Source organism: Talpa europaea (genome assembly GCF_964194135.1).
Source record: "Talpa europaea genome assembly, chromosome: 11".
Lineage (NCBI taxonomy): Eukaryota > Metazoa > Chordata > Mammalia > Eulipotyphla > Talpidae > Talpa > Talpa europaea.
Genome location: NC_140078.1, coordinates 35918680 through 35938598, shown reverse-complemented (window position 1 = coordinate 35938598; position 19919 = coordinate 35918680). Strand labels below are relative to the sequence as shown.

General features: G+C 38.2%; 1 protein-coding gene across 1 annotated transcript in view; it reads right to left on the bottom strand.

Annotated features, from left to right (window-relative positions):
• Window positions 1-19919, bottom strand: part of CFAP61 (cilia and flagella associated protein 61) — a gene marked incomplete at both ends in the record, with an annotated part of 275048 nt that overhangs the window by 68312 nt on the left and 186817 nt on the right. The window contains one exon of the mRNA XM_084247720.1: window positions 3048-3340. Within this exon, the coding sequence (XP_084103846.1) occupies window positions 3048-3340 (293 nt within the window). The remainder of the gene's footprint in view (window positions 1-3047; window positions 3341-19919) is intronic.

The window sequence follows — 19919 nt, the reverse complement described above, 5'->3', positions numbered from 1 at the left end:
ATGTATATTAAAAATGTGCATAGGCAGTGAGTGAATAAATAAAATGTGATTTATCCATACAAAGGAATAGTATTCAGCAATTTAAAGGAATGAACTATTGATAAATGAAATGAGATGAATCTCAGTACTATAGTGAAAGATGTGAAATGTTTTTTATTTTTATTTTTTTAACTGATTTATACAAGAACCGGGGTACAGGCCAGATTCGCGGGAGGGTGAGAGGATTCACCAGAGACAGAGCGGGGAACAGAACAGGCAGACTGATGAAATACACTGCTGAGGGGAGCAGCGGGCAGGACAGGAGAGGTCTGCTTTGCCACATGGGACCCTCGCCGGCCAGCCAGGATCGAACCGGCACTGCTGAGGCTATGGGCAGCTTCACAGAGCTGCACTCAACTGCCTGCGCCACCAGGGGAGGCCCAAAAGATGTGAAATATAAAATAGAATATAATGTATAATTCCAGTTATAAAAATTCTAGTTTTAGCAGGCTTGTACTTATGACACCATTTATTTTTATTTTCCAGGCCTATTATAACAAAGCACGTGACCAGCATTTATTCTCTCATGGTTCTGGAGACTATCTATATGAAATCAGGGTATCAGGATTATGTTCTCTCCTAAGTATCTAAAGAAAAATTCTTCCTGGTCTCTTCTTTGTTTTTGGTGGCTGCTGGAAATCCTTACCATTCTGTTACTTGTTGCTGCCATTGCTTTAATCTCTGCTTCCATCATCAAATAGCCTTCTTCCTCCAGTATCTCCTCTGTGTCATCAAATCCACGTAAGGGCATGAATCATTGGATTTGAGGTCCATCCTAACCCAATATTTTACTTGATTACCTCTGCAATGACCTTAATTCTAAATAAGGTCACATTCACAGGTGTTAGGGACTAGAATTTTCAATATATCATTGTGGAGAGCAGAATTCAATACACAGTGCTGTCAAATTTAATAAAATATTCATTTCACCAAAATTTCCCTAATGCCCCGATAGAGATGATGTCCAAAGCAGACAGAAGGAAAAATACATATCCTGATATTTCCCCTCTTACCATTTCTAATCTGCCAGCACCTCCTGTTAGCTAAACACAGATGGAAATCAGAAAGCATCTGGATCTGGGAAACATCATCCACAGAGGTCATTCTGTGTGGTGCACGGCAGTGTAGGAGAAGTAAGGGACAGGCTTAGGTATCACCGAGACTGCTTTAAGATGAAATTTTAGCTGGAGGATGTGTTGGACCAGAGCAGTTGAGGATATTTGCAAGATGTCTGTCTGATTTCTATCTTTATCTGAATAAGGAAAAGTAAGCGCTAGAGAATATGTATCCTGTTGGCTATTTGGAGAGGTTTTTTTCTACCTCTGGTTCCTAAACAAATTATTATGATTAACACTAGAGGTTCTTAGGATGTTCCAGGTTCTTCCAGGATCATCATTTTGAGGGAAACATTTAAGCGAAAACATCTTCATTTTTCCTATCTTAAGTGGGTGTTGTGAAAGACCTGTGTAAACAATGCACTTTTATATAAAAATAAAAAAAACTTTTTCTGTTGTTTTATCATTGTTATATCCCTGTCACGTAGGTCAGAACTGAGATCTAGTAGGTGTCAATAAATATTTGTGTAATAAATGAATATGTGTATGTACTAAATAGCAGAATGCAAAATTTCTGTGAATTATCAGGACAAAATGAGAAATTCCAGAGGAATCTTTTTTTTGTGAGTTAGTAGTTTGCTTTGAGTTGAGCCCTTATCTACACTGTGAGGGAATGAGGGTTATCATCACTACCCTTAGGGACATTTGGGTGACAAGCCCTGACTTAGTCTGACCACCTCCTACTCCTCCTACCTGGTTTGTCCACTAGATACTGCAGTCATTCTTTATCACAACTGCTAACCTATACCCTTGACCTACACAGCTCCAATACCCACACTGACTTCTGTCTCCCATTTGTGTGGGGTCTCCAGCTTGTTCACTAGATTGACTGGCCCCTTCTCTTGCTCCCTCACTGCCAATCTCAACCACAACTGTCAGCTATTATACACACCTCACAAAAGACCCTCTGTGGAATAGATATTTTGATCTATCTATTTTTATTTATTTTTATCTATCTATCTATATCTATTCCACAGATATTTTTATCTCTTCCACAGGAAAGACTCATTATTGCTCTTTCCAGAATCTTAGACATTAATGGCAGCATAGACATAAAGGCCTTGCTGTGTTGGTTTGGCATACCAGTATATTGGTGACATAGTGTCAGTGTTCTCATCTATAAAATAGGGACGCTTCCCTTTACAAGAGGGTTCAGAATGCAGTACAAGCATCCGGTATGGCTCCTGGGACACGGCAAGTCGTCAGTGTTAGTATTGTTCAAATCTTAGACACTGCTTCCAAAGAGAGGTAGAATCTAACACTCCTCCCTTGAATATGGGCTGGCCTTAGTGATTTGCTGCTAGTGAACAGAATATGGGAGAAGTAAAGCCACTTGGCTTGTCAGGCTAGGTCATGAGGTAATAGAAATTCTTGAGTCTATCTATTTTTCTATCTATCTATCTATCTATCTATCTATCTATCTATCTATCTATCTATCTATCTATCTATTTATCAATCATCTCCATTTTCTCCCAGAACCAAGCCACCATACTGAGAGCAAGCCCAAAGGGGTCAGCAAAGGAACCATTTATAAGTGCTCTGGCCAAAATCTCAACTAAAGTTGATCCAGCATCAAAAGGGTGCTCTATGGGTGACCTGTCTTGATTCCATCCCCACTCAGTCTGATATTAACCACATTACAAACCTCAGTTAAGAATTGCCAAGTTAAGCCTTGTTAAACTCCAGGACTGGAACAATAATGATATCAAATAATTCTTGTTGCTTTATACCACTAAACTTGGAGGTTGGGGCTTGTTACTCAGCAATAAATAATCTGAACGGTTAGAAAAAAACACAAATCCTGACTATAAAGTCACTGCCCACCATCTTTCAGACTCCAAGTCCCAAATGGCAGCTATCCCCAGGTTATGAAGTTCACTGGGACCTACTTACGGAGCAGGAAAGTCTGAAAGGCTTGGTGGGTGTAGTGAAGCTAGCACAGTGAATGGGGTCTGGGTCCAGGCCCTCATTCCACCGAGCCAGGACAGCATCATGGTAGATGGTAACCCCCACTGCTCTGAGTGCCCCCTCCACTGCGTTTTCCACTGCATAGTTGTTGATGCAGGTGATGGCAGAGGTGGCTGGGGTCCGCACCATGTGGATGTATGAACCTCTCACGCCCAGGTGTAAAAGCGTCTCCACCGTGGTATAAGTGTCGATTGTATTACCATAGACAATGACATTCCCTAGAAAAGAAGGGGAAATGCTAAGATATATAGTTAAAAAGAAGAAAACATTATTAGTCAAATGCTAATAATACCGAATTGCTCCTACAAACCTCTCAGGTTTTTTTTTTTTTTTTTTTTTTTCAGCTGCAGGAAGCCAGTGGTGTTACCTAGCAACACCACCAAGATAATTTAGTAAAGAATTGGCACAAAACATCCCACAAAGTAGTCAAGTACTTCTCACACAGAAGTAGGACATTCATGTTCCTATAATTTGAAAGTTGAAATTATGCTAAATGAAACTGTCTGGAATAAAGTCTTTATCTTGTCTTTGTTCCCTATTTACTACACTTATTAGGAGAAAAAAATTACTAAAGTTTGCAATATATACAAGGTCTTCATAAGTGATGAAAGAACAATGGTAAAAAATATTCAGGTACATGATGGTATGGATTTTTTAATATTTAATATTTGAATTGAGTTGATTTCAAGGAAATTTTTCCCTTTTGAGAAGTAAAAATTATCAACAGATAATTTAATAAAGATTCAAATGATGACTTTTAGGATTAAGAAAAAGTCCCTAACAAATAAGACTGAAGAATATTCTTTTGGTAAGTAAAAATAAAATCACAAAATAATCTTGACAGCTCTCCCTTATCTGAGAGCATTGTGATAGTAGCAGCCTATACTATTTAAATTTCTTAAACATCTGACATAGTAATTACATATGTTCTTTTATTAGTTTCATCAGTCTTAAGATTTATGATATTATTAAATGCATGAAAAGTACTATATGCTATTTACATGTTATTTTGACACCGAATTGAAAATTTTATCTTTTCACACACAAAAAGAAACTGTTAAAGTCTCACTTTTCAGGCAAGATGTAAAAAATTTTACCACAAATGGTAAATTTATTGAATCTTTCTCTCTTATTTCTCCTGCTTCTGAAATAGTATAAAAATGAATTTTATAAGGCAAACTAATGGCTAGAATATTTTTTCAATTTGGATCAATAAATTATGCAAAAAATATGTTTCAATTCAAAATTCTATTGTCTTATTTGCTTAGAACAAAAATAACTTTCTGAATGCTTCTCTGAGAGTACAGCATCTAGAAATTTCTCCCATACTTCCTGTTGCTCAAATATGGAATGCTAAAAGAGAATATGGAAAGCCGGGGCTAGGCTCCTTCCTTCCTGCCCTCACTAGGACGCTCCAATTTTGTGGTTATGATTCTCTCTATTCAGATGCTCTAATGCAACATTCCTGGGTGAGCTGCCTTTTCCTTGGCTGATAGAGCCAACATTTCACTTAAATTATTGAGGCTCCCACCTGCCGCGAAACATGAATCCTGGCTGTCTGGCACAACAATGAGTTAGCCTGCCAGGAAAGCCAAAACTTGAACCTAAGGCTGTCAAAGGTTTGAGGTCTTCTGCCCTTTTAAAACATGCATGTCAAAACAATATTCATTTTAAGTAAAACATATCTAAGTGTTTAGGTCTCATGCAATTCACAGTTTAGTATTTTTCCAGTCTTTCTCATGTTAGCTTTTTGTAACTATATTGTGAGATAGGCTTTTTCTTTATAGGCTCTCGGAAGCTGGGATTTGGAAAGCTGCATCCTCTAGCAAGGTTTGCCCCCAGATTGTAGGCAGCTGCAGAGGATGAAGCTTTTCTTTTCTTTGCTTTTTTTTTTTAAGATTTATTTATTTATGCATACAAGAACTGGGGTACAGGACAGAGGTATGTGACAGGGTGTGTGAGAGGATTTACCAGAGACAGAGCGGGGAACAGAAGAGGCAGATTTACTGAAATACGCTGCTGAGTGGAGCAGAGGGTGAGACAGGAGGGTTCTGCTATGCCACATGAGTCAGCTCCCTGGCCAGGGATGGAACTAGTGCTGCAGTAGCTGTGCATAGCTTCAAATGCTATGTCTTAACCACTTGTACCACCAGGGAGGGCCCCCTGGATGAGGCTTTTCAATTCAAAAGGTAATACATTCTATGAAATCTCTAAAATTTAGATTAGATGTTTATTTACAGATAATCTGACTTCTAGTTCCTCCTTTCAGTTTAATTTCAAACACCCACCCTCCAGTCCCCAATGAGAGACTATTGTAATAGACATTATCATGATTATGCTGTATAACAAACTACCCCCAAAACTCAATGTCAAACAAGACTGTGGGAGGTCCATTGGCATATCTGTGAGCCAGCTGACATCAGCTGATCTGGCTTCAAGTTGTGGTTGGGGTCGGGTCTGCACTGTGTCTTTTATCCACCTTGGATTGACAACCTGAGTCATAGTCTATGGAGAAACACAGGCACACAGGGGAAATACAATTGCTCAAGCCCTGCTCATGCCTCTCCTTGCATTACATCCTCTAACTTTTTTTTTAAGGTTTATTTATTTTTATACCGAAGCTGGGGTACAGGCCAGAGGTGTGGGAGGGTGAGAGAATTCACCAGAGGCAGAGCGGGGAGCAGAACAGGCAGACGGCAGAAATACACTGCTGAGGGGAGCAGCAGGCAAGGCAGGGTACATCCACTAACATTCTTTTGATCAAAGCCAGTCACATGGCCGTGTCCGTGGTCAAGGGGGTGGGAAGGACACTCCGACCAATATGGGAACAGTAGGGGTGTGGATGTTTGCTGAACAGCAGTCCAAACCATCATAGCCCCACTGGGCATATGTTAAATAAATACCTGTATTACATCTAACACCTTTCATCTGAACATGTTTTATCTGATTTGTTATGTTTCTCTCATTACCCATCAAAAGTAGTAGAATCTCATTATAATGAAAATTTTCACTACATAAGTAAAAACATGCCAAGGTCAAATCACATCCATTTCAATATGTAACAAGACCTGATGTAACAAAGCCAGCTTATCAGTCTTTGCCAGTTTGACCTCTTGTCTTTTAAATGATAATGAAGGTCTTTCTATTATCTTTAAGTAGTTATAAGTTCTTCCTACATCATTTCTCACTTTGCAAAGAATTTTTAGATTCATTTCATGTTCATCCCATGACTCCTATATACCAAGCACAAAGCTAGGCTCTTTAATACACAATCGCTTATCATCATCATCATCAACAGCAGTAACATTCAGAGCTATTAACAATGGCTTTACTCAGATGCCCATAAATAATTTTCCTCTAAACTAAGAAAAGAAATATAAGCATGGAGGTAATTCATAGAATAGTTACATATTTTTGTGGCTCCACGAGAAAAAAACTAGTTTTATTTATTTCAGGACAAATCAACCTAGGTGTAAAAATATGGTTACTTCTACTTATCAGAGTTAATTTCACTAGCATGGGTGGGAGAGGGTATAGTGCTCTTGAAGTCCCACAGACAAGATCTCACCATAGCCTGCAGTCATGTCTGGGTACCAGTACCTGGTCCAGGCTCTAGCCAGGTGAGGTGCCAGTAACCTGCTGCAATCTCTTCCCTGTATTCACCACAGCCTACACACTGAGGCTTGTCTGTGAGGCAACTTCAAGTTCACCCTGTCTATCATGTTATCCCTGGAGCTTAGCATAGCGGTTGGCCTACAATGGGTATAACAAAATATTTCCTGACTGGGTACAAGGATGAATGTTGAGGTGTATAAGGTTGATGATACTAAGGTAATTGGGCCATAATCTGTGCCCCTCTAAATATTTTTTGTTTTTATTTTTTCTTGTTACTCTTTTTTTTTCCTTACATCATTGTTCAATTTTTTGTGGTAATTGGCTCTTGGTGTAGCCCACATAGTTCTCCCACCACCATATCATTCCTGAACAATCACCATATTTCCTTGTGTTTTTCTCTCCCCTGTTTTGATTCCCCTCCATCCCTCTCCTTTGCCGTATGCCTCAGATCTATGGTCAGCTTGCTAGTTTTGTCTTTTTCTTGACCCTTTATTCGGCTTCTCTATATTCCACATGAAAGTGAAACCATCTGATATTTTTTTCCTTCTGACTTATTTCACTGAGCATAATCCTTTCTAGCTCCATCCATGTTGCCACCAATAGCATGAGTTTGTCTTTTTTGACTGCTGAGTAATCAGCAATCACATCCCATTGCGTGAAATATACCACAACTTTTTGATCCATTCATTTGCCTGGGGCATTTGGGTTGTTTCCATATCTTGACTATTATAAATAGTGCTGCAATAAATATAGGAGTGCAGGTTTCCTTTCGAATAAGTGTTTGTGTTTTTTTGGGTCAATTCCTAGGAGTGGAATTGCTAGGTCATATGGTAGAACCATTTTTAGTGTTCTGAGGAACCGCCACACAGCTTTCCTTAGTGACTAGATGAGTTTACATTCCCACCAGCAGTGTAAGAGGGTTCTCCACATCATCACCAGCATTTGTTGTTATCGCCTCTAAATATTTATCACAGAACCACCTGACTGTGGCCAGATTTATCTACCACGTATTTCTACTAGATATTCACTATTAAATTGGCAACCATAGGATAGGTTGTATATCTGAGCTGTGCAGATAAAAACATTTCCTCTTAACACTGTTAAATCTGGTTATTAGGTTTCCAGTCTAGTTCACAAAACCCTACATAATCCTAGATGTAATAAAAATTCTCTAGGCCTATAATACAACAGTATAAAATAACACTCCTATCATATTAAATCCAGGAAATTGAAATGATTTTTTATGGAGGTTAGCAGGTATATAACTGCCATGTTGTGATGGTTAGGTGAAATTTTGGTTGAATATGGGAAGGAAAGAAATGGAGAGAGAAAGAATGGGGCAGAAAGAACAGAGAGAGATTCAGAAAAATAGATTTCCCTCAATCCCTGAAAGACCTAGGAGACAGAATTGAAAAATAGGCAAAAGAAAGTGGTGGAAGTGAAGTGGGGTGGGGGTGGGAGGGGGGTTGGATAACTGAACCACAAAGAAGAGTGACAAGAGCTTTGCCTTGGGGAGACGTTAGGTCTAAATGTCGTGTCCCTATCATAGTGCATGTGGTGGGATTCCACTGGCACAGAACACTGTGATGATTTACAGAGGCAATGAGGGAGCCCCAGCTTATGTGTTTCCCATGACATTTAGGTTCATCTAATGTCTGCTGTTAGTGTCAGACAAGTTCAGTTAGTTAGGATTGATTTAATCAATATATACCTACCACTTAGATGTTTTATAACTCATGGAGTCTTGGCAAATATTTAAAAAGGATTAACAAATTACAGGAGCTTCCCTCACATATTGGGATATCACATAAATTCTTTGCATGTTTCTATGCATATATAGGAGAAATAAGTGGTGAAACTGGGGATTTCCCCTAGGTTATTAATTTTAAGCTGAAAGATCTGGTCATTGTCTTCTTTGCAGCTCAGTTTATTAAATGGAAAAACAATTTTTTAAACTTGATCTGATAGGTTTCAGAGGCAAAATGGTAGACTGCCCTAAATGAAATGGTGAGTGATAACTGATGATTAGAAAGGTCTGTACAAATTTTCAATAAAGGATAGTGGACTACAACCATAGTAGTTTTCATGGAAGATCAATCTTTGTTGCTCCTTTCAGGGAATAAATTATGCATTACTAAGATCACAGATCTGAATGGGAAGCAGAGTCCAAACAGGGCACTGCTCCAAAGACGACTTATGAGAGTTCCTCAAATGAAAGTAGGCATGAAGGAGACTTTGGTCACTCTCTCACTGCTGATAGGGCAGCAATTTTTGAGACAAAACATGCAAGAGTGCTTCCAAGAGGAAATAAGGACTTCAGGGGGAGAGAGGGAAAGTGATGATTCAATCATTACCTCCCATCAACTGCTCAACTCAGAGTGAGAAAGCACAAAGCCTTGCCATTTCAAATGTTGGCATACATTTTTGCTTCTGATGCACACTTTTTTGCAGGTGTAAAAGAATACACTAGAAAACTTTAATGTGACTACCCAAACAAGGCAATCATACTTTAAAATGTCAACTATCGGCCATTAGAGAAAAACAAAGACTCCCGGAGACCTAAAAACAGCCCCAGGCCAGCCGGTAAGCTTGTGTGGAAAAGCAGCACGCTTGAAAAGCAAACGCAGATCACGGCTGCCCAGGTCCCCATGCCTGCAACCTAGGCTTGAGGGGAGATGCACGGGGGCCCTCACTGAGGTAAATATCCCTCACTGAGTAATCAGAAACCAGGCATCTGGACACAGGAGCGGGGTGCAAAAGGCACCATTTCTGCAGACACTGAACTGGGCTACAGTCTGCGTCCTGGACCTGAGGGCTCTGGAACTGAGACCCGGGGCAAGAAATTCGGGGCGTGGGTTCCCCACGATGGTGGGGCACAAGGCAGACACAGCACCCTAAAGCCGTTGAGGCTTTCCCCACCACTCCCACTCTGTTCCCTGTCCCATGGGGGAAAAAAAACAGCTCCCCAAAGACACTAGGAGAGATCTCTGGTGCCACCTAGCGACCAGAAAAAAAAATCACCAACACTCCATAGAACAGGGACCTTTCTTCAGTAAAGACTGCTTGAAACCAACAGAAGGCTCCCAGAGGAGCCAGTGGTGAGCTGGGAAGTTCGCCCACGCCAGGCCCCTTCTGACCAGCAGTCCGAGCCCAGAGGGGGAGTAGGCACCCACGGCCGGGGCAGACCGGGCGCACAGAAGAGTGTGCCTGAGACTGGGTGCGCAGGGAGTGCGTCCTGCATCGCCATCTTAGAACAGGGACCTTTCTTCAGCAAAGACTGCTTGAAACCAACAGATGGCTCCTGGAGGAGCCAGAGGGAAGTGGAGAAGTTCACCTAAGATGCCGGCCAGTCCCAGCAACACAGTGTCCCAATGCATATGGCAAATTAGAAAACAGACAGTAGGGAGTAGAAGAACCACACGCAACCTAGCAATACCTCAGGAAAAAGCATACCACAAAAAGAAAACCCAGATTGCAACGACAGTAACTTGGAAGAATTTCTGAGCCTTCCAGAAAGAGAATTTAAAATTGCCATGATTAAAAAACCGACAGAAGTCATAAAGGAAAACAATGATAAGGGAAAAATAATCAACAATCAGAAGAATGAAATTGAGTCCCTAAAGAGGGAAGTAAAAGAAATGCAGGAGATCAAAGAATTAATGGAGGCACCAACGAACTCTGGGAAAAGCAATGAAAGCAGAATAGATGAAATGGAAGAACAAATAAGTACTCTTGAAGACACAGAAATAAAAAGAACCAAAACAGAAAAGGAAAGAGAAGTACAAAGGAAAAAGACCGAAGAAAGACTTCAGGAACTATCTGACTCCATGAGGAAAGAAAATATAAGAGTTACAGGAATACCAGAAGGAGAGGAGAGAGATGTAGGAACAGAGAAAATATTCCAGGAGATAATTGAAAAGAACTTCCCAAACGTGAAGAAGGAGCTGAAAATTGATATACCAGAAGCAAAAAGAACACCAAACTTCCACGACGAAAGGAAAAATACAGCAAGACACATAATAGTAAAGCTCCCAAGAATCCAGGACAAGGAAAAAATAATGAAGCTGACAAGAGGGAAGAAACAGATAACATTCAAAGGAAAACAAATCAGGTTGATATCAGACTTCTCCGAAGAAACACTATGGGCAAGGAGAGAGTGGAGGGACATAGTCAACAGACTCCAAGAGAACAGATGCCAACCAAGAATACTCTATCCTGCAAGGCTCTTCTTCCTCTATGAAGAAAGAATAAGGACCTTCCCAGACAAACAGAAACTCTGGAATTTCATTAAGACTAAACCCCCACTCCAAAAAATATTACAAGGAGTCCTAAAGCCAGAACCTCAGAGGGACAAATAACAACGAAAGAAGGCCAAAAAAAAAAGGTTATTAAAAGAAATAAATAAATAAAATGAAAGGAAAGACAAACACAATGGCAAATACAGATGCTAACATATCAATATTAACTCTAAATATAAATGGACTAAACTCTTCAATAAAAAGACACAGAGTCGCAGGCTGGATTAAGAAACAAAATCCAACCTTTTGCTGTCTCCAGGAAACACATTTAGCTACAAAAGATAAAAATAGACTCAAAGTTAAAGGATGGAAAACAATCCTACAAGCAAATGGACCAAAAAAGAAAGCAGGAACAGCTATACTTATATCAGATAAAACAGATTTCAAACTCAAAGAGATAAAAAGAGACCCAACGGTCACTACATTATGATCAAGGGGACAATACTTCAAGAAGAAATAACACTCATTAACATATATTCACCAAACGAAGGAGCACCAAAATATATCAGACAACTATTTTCATCTCTGAAAACAGACATCAGAGAAAACACATACGTAGTGGGAGACTTCAACAGACCATTATCAACAATGGATAAATCAATGAGACAAAAAAATAAGTAAAGACACTAAAGCTCTAAATAAGTACCTAGAGCACTTGGGCTTAACAGACGTCTATAGAACACTAAACCCACAAAAAACGGAGTACACATTTTTCTCAAGTGCACACAGATCATTCTCCAGGATCAATCACATGCTGGGACACAAGACAAACATCAACAGATACACCAAGACTGAAATCATACCAACCATCTTTTCTGACCATGAAGGCATCAAACTAGAAATAAATGATAAAAAGAAGGCAAGGAACTCTCGTGCCTCATGGAGATTGAAAACCACACTACTGGAAGAGCACTGGACTAATGAGGAGATCAAAGAAGAAATTAAAAAATTCTTTGAATTGAATGACAAGGAGGACACCAATTTCCTAAATGTATGGGATGCAGCAAAAGCAGTAATAAGAGGAAAATATATAGCAATAGAGGCTCACATCAAAAAACAAGAAAAAACTCAATGAAACAACCTAATCTCAAAGCTCAAAGATCTAGAAAAAGAACAACAAAAAACCCTAAAACCAGTAGAAGAAAAGAAGTAATAAAAACCAAAGCAGAAATAAATGAAATTGAAACTAAAAAAAAAAATCCAAAAGATCAATGAAACCAAGAACTGGTTCTTTGAAAAAATCAATAAAATAGACAAACCCCTAGCCAGGCTCACAAAGGAAAAAAGGAGAAAGCACAAATTAACAGGATCATAAATGAAAGAGGAGAAATCACAACGGACACAGCAGAAATCAAAAGAATAATCAGTAACTACTATGAACAGTTATATGGAAACAAGTTCAACAATCTAGAGGAGATGGACAAATTCCTACAACTCTACAATCACCCAAAGCTAGATAAAGAAGAAATAGAACACTTAAACAGACCAATTACAAGCAGCGAAATTGAAATGGTAATCAAAAACCTCCCCAAAAACAAAAGCCCAGGACCTGATGGATTTACAAATGAATTCGACCAAATATTCAGAGACGAATTAGTGCCTATCCTTCACAAACTCTTCCAAAAAATTGAGAAGGAAGGGACAATACCAAACACGTTCTATGAAGCCAACATTACAATACCAAAACTGAACAAGGACAACACAAAAAAGGAAAACTACAGGCCAATCTCCCTAATGAACACTGATACAAAAATCCTCAATAAAATTTTAGCTATCAGAATCCAACAATGTATCCATAAGATAATTCACCACGACCAATTAGGATTCATGCCAGGGACACAAGGATGGTTCAACATCCAAAAATCAATCAACGTTATCCAACACATCAACAAAAAGAAATATAAAAAACATATGATAATATCAATAGATGCTGAGAAAGCTATCGACAAAGTCCAACACCCATTCATGATAAAAGCCCTTGAAATTCTTGGGATACAAGGAACATACCTCAACATCATAAAGGCCATATATGACAAGCCAACATCCAGTATCATTCTCAATGGTGAAACATTGAAAGCATTTCCATTAAGATCTGGAACAAGAGAAGGATGTCCACTCTCACCACTGCTTTTCAATATAATACTGGCTGGAAGTCCTAGCTAGAGCAATAAGACAAGAGAAGGACATACAAGGAATCCAAATAGGAAAAGAAGAAGTCAAACTATCACTATTTGCAGATGATATGACAATATACATAGAGGACCCCAAAAACTCCACAGAAAAACTAATTCAACTCATCAATCAGTTCAGTAAAGTGTCAGGATACAAAATCAACATGCAAAAGTCAATAGCCTTTCTATACACAAACAATAAATCTGAAGAAGAAATCAAAAAAACCATCCCTTTTATTATCGAAACAAAAAAAATCAAATTCTTGGGAATATATCTAACAAAAGAGGTAAAGGACCTATACAAAGAAAACTATAAAACACTGTTAAAAGAAATAGAAGAAGACACAAAGAAATGGAAAGACATCCCCTGCTCATGGATTGGAAGAATAAACATTAAAATGGCCATCCAACCAAAAGCAACATACAGATTCAATGCTATTCCATTAAAAATTTCAATGTCATTCTTCAAAGAAATAGAACAATTATTGATGAAAGTCATATGGAATCACCAAAAACCCCAAATAGCCAAAGCTCTCCTGAAAAAAAAAAAAAGAAGGGAATGGAGACATCACACGCCCAGACTTCAAACTACACTACAAAGCCATAATCATCAAAACTGCATGGTGTTGGAACAAAAACAGACACACAGACCAATGGAATCGAATAGAAAATCCAGAAATAAACCCACAGATTTATGGTCAACTCGTCTTTGACAAAGGAGTAAAGACTATGCATTGGAGCAAAGAAAGTTTGTTCAATAAATGGTGCTGGGAAAACTGGGTCGCTACATGCAAAGGAATGAAGCTTGACCACTACCTCACACCATACACAAAAATCAACTCAAAATGGATTAAAGAACTAGACATAAGACCTGAAACCATAAAATACATAGAAGGAAATATAGGCGAAACACTACGTGATATGCACATCAAAGACATCTTTACAGACACATCACCCAAAGCAGTGATAGTGAAGGCAAAGATAAACAGCTGGGACTACATCAAATTAAAGAGCTTCTGCACAGAAAAAGAGACAACAACAAAAACAAAGAGAAACCCCACCAACTGGGAGAACATTTTTGCACCCAACTCTAATGATAAAGGACTGATCACAAAAATCTGCAAAGAGCTGATGAGACTCAACAACAAAGAAAATAATCCTGTCAAAAAATGGGCAGAAGAGCTAAAAAGAAACTTCTCTGAAGAGGAAATGCAAATGGCCAACAGGCATATGAAAAAATGTTCAACATAACTTGTAATCAGGGAAATGCAAATCAAAACTACCATGAGATACCATCTTACACCAGTGAGAAAGGCACATATTAAAAAAACTAGCAACAACAAATGTTGGTGAGGATGTGGAGAAAAAGGAACTCTCCTGCACTGTTGATGGGAGTGCAAACTGGTCCAACCACTATGGAAAGCTGTGTGGAGATTTCTTGACCTACTAAACATAGAGCTTCCATATGATCCAGCAATTCCACTCCTAGGTATTTACCCAAAGGACACAGAAACATCAATTCCAAAGAGCACCTGCACCCCTATGTTTATAGCAGCACTGTTTATAGCTATGTTTTGGAAACAACCCAAATGCCCAAAAATAGATGACTGGATCAAGAAGATGTGGTACATATACACCATGGAATATTACTCAGCATTCAAAAAAGATAAACACATGCAATTTGCAGTAACATGGATGGCGCTGGAAGGGATCATGCTCAGTGAAATAAGCCAGAAAGAAAAAGAAAAATACAGGATGGTCTCACTCATAGCAGGAATCTAGAAAACTTAAATTAGGGACCAGGAAAATGAATAACTATAAGAAAGTGAAAATAAAAATCAACAAACAACTATGAACCAGAGACACTTTATGAGGGGTGGGGGGCAGGGAGGGGAGAGATTGGGGTCAAAATAAGGGGGCTGCAATTGTATGGGGAATATAAAAATAAAATTTATTTTTAAAAAAAATAAATGTCAACTATCATTATACATCCAGATTCAGGGGTTTAATCAATTTATCTTTATTGGGAAAGGATGCCATCATCCTGGCCCCTCCTGGAGGAATAAATAGTTTCAGGAGCTTGAAAACTCACTAATATTTTTTTTTCATGTTAAGCTTATTTTTTATAATTTATTTATTTATATATATTTTACAATACTGTTCATTTTTGTACAATGTTTGCTTTCTCCTCTCAGGTGTAGTCCCCGTGAAATTCCCACCACCAATTCACCCATGCACCATCAGCATAGCCCCTTGTATTCTTCTCTCCCCTGTTTTTATCCCTCCCTTCCTCTCCCCTGCAGAATGTCACTAATTTATAGTTGCTTGTTAATTTTTATTTTTTATTTATTGTTATTATTTTTTTCCTGATCCCTTATTTGGTCACCCCATTTTCCTCCTATAGGTGAAACCATCCAAATTTTTTCTTTTTTCCTTCTGGCTTATTTCACTGAGCATAATCCCTTTTAGCTCTATCCAAGTTGCTGCAAGTGGCATGAGTTTATCTTTTTTGACTGCTGAATAGTATTCAATTGTGTATATATACCACATCTTCTTGACCAAATCATCTATTTTTGGACATTTGGGTTGTTTCCATATCTTACCTATTGTAAATAGTGCTGTAATAAACACAGGTGTGCAGGTATCCTTTTGAATGAATGTTTTTGTGTTCTTTGGGTAGATTCCTAAGCATGGAATTGTTGAGTCATTTGGTAGCTCCATTTTTAGTAGTTTGAGAAACCTCCACACAGCTTTCCATAGTGGATGGACCAGTTTGCATTCCCACCAGAAGTAAGGAGAGTTTCTTCATCTCCACATCCTCACCAACATTTGTTGTTGCTAGCTTTTTTTTTTAATATGTGCCATTCTCACTGGTGTAAGGTGGTATATCATGTGGTTTTGATTTGTATTTCTCTGATTATAAGTGATGTTGAACATTTTTTTTCATATACTTGTTGGCTATTTGCAGTTCCTCTTTGGAGAAGTGTCTTTTTAGCTCTTCTGCCCATATTTTGACTGGATTGTTTACTTTGTTTTTGTTGAGTCATGTGAGTTCTTTGTTGATCTCTGTGATCAGCCCCATATTAGTTGTATGGAGTGCAAAAATTTTCTCCCAATCAGTAGGATGTCTCTTTGTTTTGGTTAATGTTTCTTTCACTGGTTCGAAGTTTTTTAGTTTGATGTAATCCTAGCTGTTTATCTTTTCCTTCACTTTCTTTGCTTTTGGGGGATGAGTCTTTAAAGACATTACTGAGATGTATGTCTTGTAGTGTTTTACCTATATTTTCTCCTATATATTTTATAGTTTCAGGTCTTATGTTCAATTCTTTTATCCATTTTGAGTTGATTTTTGTGCATGGTGTGAGGTAGTAGTCTAGTTTCATTCTTTTGCATGTGGTGGTCCAGTTTTCCCAATACCATTTACTGAACAAATTGTCCTTGTTCCATTGCATATTCTTTGCTCCTTTATCAAAGGTTAGTTGTCTATAAATGTGTAGCTTTATTTCTGGGTTTTTTTTATTCAATTCCATTGGTCTGTGTATCTGATTTTGTTCCTGTATCATACTGTTTAAATTATTATGGCTTTGTAGGGTAGTTTGAAGTCTGTGAGTGTGATACCTCCTTTCTCCCCCTTCTTAGTCAGGGAATCTTTGGCTATTTGAGTTTTTTTTTTTTTTTTTTGTGGCTCCATATGAATTTCATCAATATTTGTTCTATTTCTTTGAAGAATGTCATTGATATTTTTACTGAGATTGCATTGAATCTGTAAATTGCTCTCAATAGTATGGCCATTTTAATAATGGCCAATGAGAGGGGATGTCTTTCCATTTCTTTGTGTCTTCTTCTATTTCTTTTAACAATGTTTTAAAATTTTCTTTGAATAGGTCACTCACCTCCTTGGTTAAATTTATTCCCAAGGAATTTTGGGAATAATTTTTGTTTGTTTGCTTGTTTGTTTGTTTCAATTGTAAATGGGATGGTTTTCTTAATTTCTTCTTCTCTAGACTGATTTTTTGCATATAGGAAGGCTACTGATTTTTTTTTTTTTGGTGCTGATTTTGTATCCTGATACTTTACTTAACTCATTTATTATTTTAACTAGTTTTTCTGTGGAGGAAAACTCACTAATATTTAAAGGTAATATGGCTTCAGAGAAAGGAAAAGTTAAGTTGAGCTCCCTATTCAGTTCAAAAAGTAAAATATGGTGTTAATGTTTTTAGTCATACATTTTACCTTGAGTAAAATTATTTTAAACATTATTTTTAGTAGATGTCAAAACAATATTTTATTCTTTTGAACAGAGAACTTTAATTTTAACCACCCAGAAAGTATGCATTGATGCCATTCAATCACCACATTCAATCCTCTACAATGAAGAATCCTTCAAGAGGAGAATTCTCTTCTTGAGTAGAAAAGAAAAAACCATTTCCTAATCTGGTAATCTGGCCATGAAATCACATCTCAAGAGTACAAAAAATAAATATGTGATTTATGCACATTAATGTATTTTAATTCATACCTTAATATTTATGATATTAATATTTATGATCAGAGAAAACAAGAATTAAACACTACATTTTATAATTCATGCATTTTAATTGTTTCTATGTATATTTACATTTTCCACTATATTTAATGTATAATGATATATCTTTTTTCCACTTCAAAAGAGACATAGACTGATTATGTATGACTTCATTTATCCTCAAATTAAGTCAATGAGATAAGTTTTATCATGCTTTCCAGAAAACTGGACACTGAGAGGTTAAATAACAAAGTCCAGATAACATAGCATGAAAATGGTTCAGCAGGACACAGACCTGCCAAGTCTAATTTCAGAACCAGTGCTTTACCACTACTTATTTGCAGATGAATATGTCACATGTCACTAAAAAAAAAAATACCATAATTGTCATTTAGTCTGTATAATTACCTAGTAACTAGATAATGAATTTTAAATAGATATCATAGAATATTAATAAATTATGAAATAAACACATAAAATATATTATGTCCATGAATAAACCAAGGAATGTTCTTTTTCTTTTTTATAAGTCAAATCATAAAATTTCTATGACCCAAGCCTGACCTGTCACATTTTGTTCTGCCAAATAAAAAAGGGAAGAATATATTAGATATAACATAACAAAGGCTGTGTTCAATGATTCATGCACTGGAATTTTAATGTTATACTTTTCCTACAAACATGCTTTTAATAAGGCAGTAAACTGTATTTAGCTGAAGATGAAAATAATTGATCCATTTCAGGCCATTAAGGCAGTTTTATTTATTAATTTTTTTACTTTACTTTCATCCTACTTTTCATTTTCATGGAAAGTACAGAGGTAATAGCAGATGAATTTCAATTAGTTTCAATTAATGCCATAAACTGCTATAATGTATTAGGTTGCTGGGTTCTCTCTAAACCCCCCTGGCTGAACGTTCTGGGTTTTGTTTGCAGTTGAAAGCAGCATTTGAGCCAGTGATGTCAGTTATTCTCTAGGATACTGGAGCAGTTCTAATAGTTGAGGATAATTTACATCTAGAAGCCCATCCAACTCTTGTGCCTAGAAAATCATTTCCTTTAGACTGGACTAATTCTACCACAGAACAACTGCTTTTCCTTTGGAGTCAGAGGAGGTATGACAGAACAGCTATCCCTGCAAAGCAGGGATAGTTTCAATGAACAGAAATTCAGAGGAGAGCTGATGTCCTGGTGACCATCCCAGCATCCCAACATCCACCTGTCCTTCTAAAAGCTCTCCACTGTCCTCAGTAGACAAGCCCCTTCCCTCACGTTCTAGCTGGGGAGCTTCAGCAAAGCTGGGCCTGGCATTTCCCAAGATTAGGGGTGTGATTCTTGGATGGACCTTCGACTAAGTTACAACCAATAAGACACAGGAGATATTTTCTCCTGCAATGTAGTTCAAACCCCCAACTTCTCTTCTCTTTAAGAGGGGTCCTATCCTCAGCTCCGTCTTGCCAATATCCACACTGTTCAGAAGTGGGGGGAGCAAGCATGGAGGGAGCAAAAGCTGTCTTCAAAAATGTCCACATTCTTCCTGGTGTTACTAATGTGCCCCCTTGTGGGGGCAGGACCAACAGAAGGAGAGATGGTAATGTATACAGGAATGCATTTACAATGTGCCAGACTTCTGCTTTCTAGCTTCAAATAGAAATAGAATCATCCCACAACTGGTTAGGAAATAAGCAACAGTGCTGTGCCAACAGAACCTCCAAACAGAGCAAAAGTGACTGTTTCCATTCCTCCACTGGAGGCACAGCCGCTCCACTTCCAATGGGCTATTCTGACCTCCCCTGACCCATTCTTACTAGAGCACTTTCTCTACTAGAGAGGTGTCCCTTCCTGTCCTGTGTGCTGTGCACTGGGCACCCACTAAAAAGCAACCAATTGAACCTGGAGTTGGCCAAACGCAGAGGTCACCCCCTTGCTCCTGTACCTTCATCTCCCTCTGCTGCCCTGTGCACTGTCTGCCAGTCTAAATTGCTAGGCCATCAGCTTTTGGATGTAGTTCAAACTCCCCCAACTTCTCTCTCCATTTGCTTGCCTGCCCCTTTTCCAGGCTTAGCTCAAATCCTCCTTTCTTATAAGGCCTTCTCCAAACTTCACAGCTTCTAGGAAGGCCATAGCACCTCACTACCATCTGCTGGCGCCCAGAATACCTGGATTGTTGTTCTTTTGTGTTGACAGT